This window comes from Notamacropus eugenii, chromosome 6, assembly GCF_028372415.1.
Source record: "Notamacropus eugenii isolate mMacEug1 chromosome 6, mMacEug1.pri_v2, whole genome shotgun sequence".
Classification (NCBI taxonomy): domain Eukaryota; kingdom Metazoa; phylum Chordata; class Mammalia; order Diprotodontia; family Macropodidae; genus Notamacropus; species Notamacropus eugenii.
The window spans coordinates 60,189,987-60,195,986 of record NC_092877.1 but is presented as its reverse complement, the minus strand read 5'-3'; the positions used below and the strand labels follow the sequence as shown (position 1 = coordinate 60,195,986).

Below are 6,000 nucleotides of genomic sequence, written 5' to 3'. Positions count from 1 at the left end.
TCCCATGACAATATTTTACATATAAGGAAATAGACCCAGAAAGATGGAATAATTTGTCCATCATCATTGGGCTAATGGTAGATTCACGATTCAACTCTAGCTCTTCCAAATGGATCTCTCTTGCCCATGATAACAGTTGTCAAGTTCCAGAGGTAGAATTTCTAGTTCTTTTTCTATTATGCCACCTTTACCAATGTGATTGAAGAAGGAAGGAAGAAAAAAATTCAGCATGAGCTATCTTGTTCCTTTGGTTAGAATTATGTGGAAACTCATAATTTTCTGAAAATGCATTGAAATATAACAGGCTGTGGTGATGGAAACTTGGTTGATTTGCAGCAAAGCCCTTCAGAGAAGAATATAAATCACTGGTCTGCTCCCAACCTCTTCTCACTGATGCAGCAGACTCTGCTGGGAGGGATGCCAATATTTCTAAGGTTATGTGCTTTGCTTATGTGCTATCTTCTTTCCTGCAACAACAAAATCAGAAATCCAGTTTATTAAAATGAACTCCCTGTTCAATTTAGCTCTTAAATATACAAGTGCAACAGACCAAGTGTATTTATAAATAACATGTCATTCAAAAGCTATAAAGCACATTTTCATCTGTGACACAGGGCTTATCCCAAGTTCTCATTGCTTCTTATGATCATTGCATGATTTTTATTTGAGGATAGTCCGAGTAATTGTTATCTATAGAGAGGAAGGGAGTGAAAGATCTGAAGGCCACCAGCAATTTCCTCTCAAAATCTTGACCTGACTTCCATCAGAGAAAGAATAGGTTGAAAAGGAGAGGGAAAAATAGCATCAGGAAAAAGACATCACCAAATTTATACATTTAATCGTAAAACATCGTGATATCTATTTTGAATTCTCTAAAAGGAGTAAGATATAAGCATAGAGAATAATGTGCAATATTACATAACTAGTATGTTAAACAGTTTGGGGAAAGAAGAAGTGCTTTGTAGGCACATGGGGGAGAGAAATGTGTTACTTACAGGGTTCAAGGAAAGATTACCCGGAGAAGGTGGCCTTTGAGTAATGACTTAAAGAAGGGATAGGAAATAAATAAGGTAAAAGACATAAGGAAAACATTAGAGGAATAGGTCAATATGTTAACAAAGGCAAAAAAATGCCAAATGATTGTTAATGATGGAGACAGGGAGTGGACCCTTTGGACTGGAGTACAGAATGATGTGGCCAACTGATATGAGATAAAGTGGGAGATGCCGAGTGGAGTGGAGCTAGATAGTGGAAGACCTTCAATATTAGGCAGACATATCTGAACTTGATTCATTAGGCAATTGGGATCAGCAGACAATATTTTTAGCAAATCTTTGCATGAGCAACATGAACCAGGTGAAGGTGGACTTGACTGTTTCTACCATTTCTCATCCCTACTCATCATGCATAGAACTCTCAAGAATCACTCCTATAATCTATAAGGGGAATGAGAATATATGATTTCTTAAGTCCTTCTGAACAAGTTCCATTCCTAACCATCCTTCCAGGTTAAGTCTATAGCTATGTCTTTAAATATCACTGCTTGATAGCTAGGTGGTAGAGTGGATAGAGTACTGGGCCTGAAGTGTGGAAGATCTGAATTTAAATTCAACCTCATCTAGTTACTAGCTATGTGACCCTAGGGAAGTAATTTAACCTCTCTTGGACTCAGTTTCCTCATCTGTAAAATGGGAATAATAATAGGACCTATCTCCCAGTGTTGTTATGGGGATCAAATGAGATTATAATTCATAACATTTAGCATAGTGTCTGGTACATAATTAGTGATATATAAATGTTAGCTAACATTCTTGAAATATAAAAAAAATAGTCCTATTCACTTCACATGGAGTACAAGGGCAGGGGGATGGGAACAAGAATTTTTTTTTTTATTTTGTAATGTTTAACATTCACTGCCATACAATTGTGATTTTATCGCCCCCACCTACCCCCCACTCCCCCCCTCCCTCCCCACGACTGCATACAATTCTGTATAGAGTCTACATATACTTTCCTATTGAGTATATTTTCACTATAGTCATGCTATGTAGTCAGACTAAGATAAATGAAAGAAATTGTATAACAAATCAGAACATGATACACAAACACATACACATACACAAACATGATCTGTTACATTATGTGAGTGACTTCCATATTTCTCTCTCTGAGTGTGGCAGGCATTTTGTCTTGAGATCCTCCATTGGGATTTTTTTTTTTGGTAAGAAGTTCTTGTGTTATTACAAAAATCTAAGTCTACCAGAAAAAACTCTCACACACTGTGGTTGTTGCTGTGCATAAGGTTCTCCTGGTTCTGCTCCTTTCACTCAGCATCAGGTCATATAAGTCCTTCCAGGCCTCTCTGAAGTCTTCTTGTTCATCATTTCTTATGGCACAATAGTACTCCATTACATTCATATACCATAATTTATTCAGCCCTTCCCCAATTGATGGACATCCCCTTGACTTCCAGTTTTTGGCAACTACATAGAGTGCTGCTATAAATATTTTTGTACATGTGGGACCCTTTCCCATTTTTATGATCTCTTGGGGATATAGTCCTAGTAGCGATATTGCTGGGTCAAAGGGTATGCACATTTTTGTAGCCCTTTGGGCATAGTTCCAAATTGCTCTCCAGAATGGTTGGATGCGCTCGCAGCTCCACCAACAATGAATTAGTGTTCCAACTTTCCCACATCCTCTCCAGCATTTATCATTTTCTTGTTCTGTCATGTTTGCCAATCTTATAGGTGTGATGTGGTACCTCAGAGTTGTTTTGATTTGCATCTCTCTAACCAATAGTGATTTAGAGCATTTTTTCATATGATTATAGATAGCCTTAACCTCTTCCTCTGAAAATTGCCTGTTCATATCCTTTGACCATTTATCAATTGGGGAATGACTTGTATGATTATACATTTGGATCAGTTCTCTATATATTCTAGAAATGAGGCCTTTATCCCCGAGCTTAGCTGTAAAAATTCTTTCCCAATTTACTACATCCCTCCAGATTTTGGTTGCATTGGGTTTGGTTGTGCAAAAACTTCTCAGTTTAATGTATTCAAAGTTATCCATTTTGCATTTCGTAATGCATTCTATCTCTCCTTTAGTAAAGAATTCTTCCCTTCTCCATAGATCTGATAAATACACTATTCCTTGCTTCTCCAGTTTATTCATGGTATCAATCTTTATACCTAAATCATGTACCCATTTGGACTTTATTCTTGTGTACGGTGTCAGGTATGGGTCTATGCCTAATTTCCGCCACACTGTTAGGGAACAAGAATTTTTAAGGCATCTACTCTGTGTCAGGAATTTTGCCAAGTGCTTTACAAATATCTCATTTGATCCTCATAACAATCCTGGAAGGCAAGTGCTATGATTATCTCCATTTACAGTTGAGGCAACTGAGGCAGTAGGAGATTAAATGATTTACCTGGTATCACACGGTTGGTAAATGTCTGAGGCTGGATTTGAACTCAGGTCTTCCTGCCTCCAAGCTCAAAGCTCTATATCCTTTCTGCCACCTAAATGCCTAGAGATATATAAGTTGGCAGAATATAGAGGCTCTCCTAGCCTTGAGGTTTAAGGATACTGTGTCAATTATTTGTTTACTTATTGCCTAGTCCTAATTCTGTACTCATCTCTATGGATAAATTGGAGATTATAAGCCTAATACCAAATAACAGTAATAACAGATACAGTGAAAAGAGCTTGGTCCAAGAATCAGAAGAGCTGTGTTTAAAATAGAATCCTTTAATTAACTGGGTATGTGAAATTATACAAATCACTGAATGACATCAGGAAAAAGATGTCACTGAGTTCATGCATTTAATCATAAGACACCATAACAAGTTACTAACCCTCTTCCAGTCTCAGTTTCTTAAACTGTAAAATAGGAATACTTCACAAACTGTTGCAAGGATCAAACAATAGTATATTCAAAGTTATCTGCAAGCCTTAAAGTCTTTTATAAATGATAGATGTTTTTATTATTTAAAATGAGGGAGTAAATACACATAGTAACTCTATGAACGTAACTACAAAACACTCTTTATGGAAATAGACAGACCTAACTAACTGGAGAAATATTAATAGCTCATGCCAATATAATAAATGGACATACTATATGAATTAATTTACTTACTCAGTGCTATGCTAATCAAACTATCAAAGGGATTGCTTTACAGAATTAGAAAAATTATAACAATGAAATCCATCTAGAATAACCAATTGTCAAGAATCTCAATGGAAATAATTTTTCCAAAAGTGGGAAAGAAGGGAGTCTAAGATTATCAGATATTGAATTAAATTAAATTAAAATAATTTGCTGTTGGTTAGAAATAGGGAGCTTGGTTAGCATAACAGATTAGACATACAACATACTGAAGCAAACAAACTTAATAGATTGATGTTCTGTAAACCTAAAGACCCCAATTACTGGGGCAGGAACTCACTGTTCAACGAACACTAACAGAAAATTAGAAGGCAGTGAGGTCGAAATATGTATAAGCCAATATTTTGTGCTTTATGCCAATATAAGTTCCAAATAAATGTTTGACTTTCAAATATCTGTTTTGGAGCTTAAAAAGGTAAAATCATAAACAAATTGGAAGAGCAAAAGAAATGACCTTTCTGATCTATTGTTAGGGGAATTCATGATTAAACAAGAGATAAGATTGCATAAGACAAAACAGATAATTTGGATTCTATAAAATTGAAAAGTTTTTACAAAAATGAAGTTAACATTAGAAGGGATGTAGGTAACTGGGGGGGGGAAATCTTTGCCTTTAAGTAAAATGACAAATGATAGAGGGGTTTTGGGAAAAGATGTACATTTAGTGTAGTGATGGTATATCTATAAACTGGTCTAGCCTTTCTGGAAAGCAATAACTACACCCAAAAAGTTATTAAACTCTGTAAACCCTTTGATCCAGAGATACTACTATTTGGTCTACACCCCAAAGAAAGAAAAAAAAAAGACACCAATATGCAAAAATAAATAGTACTCCTTTTGTGATGGCAAAAAATTAGAAACTGAAGGGATGTCCATAAGTTGGGGAAAATCTGAGCAAGTTATGGTATATGTATAACATGGAATATTATTGTGCTGTCAGGAATTATGAAGAGGACAATTACAGAAAAGCCTATGAATTCTTGTATGAGCTAATACAGTATGAAATGAATAGAATGCAAAATCAGGAAAACAATTTATACAAGAACAGTAGTGTGAAAACAAACAAATTTAAAAGAATTAAGAATTATTATCAATGGTCTATCATGATTCTGAAGAATTCACTATAAAACATGGTACTCTACTGATAGAGAGGTGATGGACTCTAAGTGCAGAATGAAATATATCTTCTTTTGCGCATAGCCAGCTCAGGAATTTGTTTTCCTTGACTACATCTGTTTGTAATAGAGGACAGATTCTCATTTGAGAGATGGGGGTGGGAGGAAGAGAAGGCAGAATTTGTTGACTGAAAAAAATTAAGAGAAAATATTTGTAGCAAGTTTCTCTGATAAAGGTCTTATATCCAACACATACACTTTGCTAAGTATTTTACAAATATTGTCTAATTTGACTCTCACAACAGACATAAGTGCTATTAGTGTTCTCATTTAAGAGTCAAGGAAGCTGAGGCAGACAGTGGTTAAGTGATTTGCCCAGGGTCGCGCAGCTAGTAAGCATCTGAGGCAAGATTTAAACTAAGGTCGTCTTGACTCAGGTCCAGTTCTATTCATCGTGCCAACTATTTGTCTTTGAGAGATAGACAAAAGGTGGTAGGGCAAACCATGGCCATACCTTCTCAGTACCAGTTCTCTCTACCAGTTGGAAACAGCCCAGGACCCTGTGCTCAATTGCCTCAGGACTAGCAGTACCCTCCTGACTACCAGCACTGCTTTCAGTCCAGCTCCCCAAAGCCATTGTCCAGGGAAACAGCCCTTGGAGAGATTATGACCTGACAACTGTCTCTACCAGTCAGTGCTGCAGCCCCC

General features: G+C 36.4%; 1 protein-coding gene across 1 annotated transcript in view; it reads right to left on the bottom strand.

Moving 5' to 3' along the window:
- C6H4orf50 (chromosome 6 C4orf50 homolog) overlaps positions 1–6,000 on the bottom strand; it is a 156,770-nt gene continuing 150,770 nt past the window's right edge. The window contains exon 18 of the mRNA XM_072621421.1: positions 1–467. Within this exon, the coding sequence (XP_072477522.1) occupies positions 436–467 (32 nt within the window). The 3' untranslated portion in view covers positions 1–435. The remainder of the gene's footprint in view (positions 468–6,000) is intronic.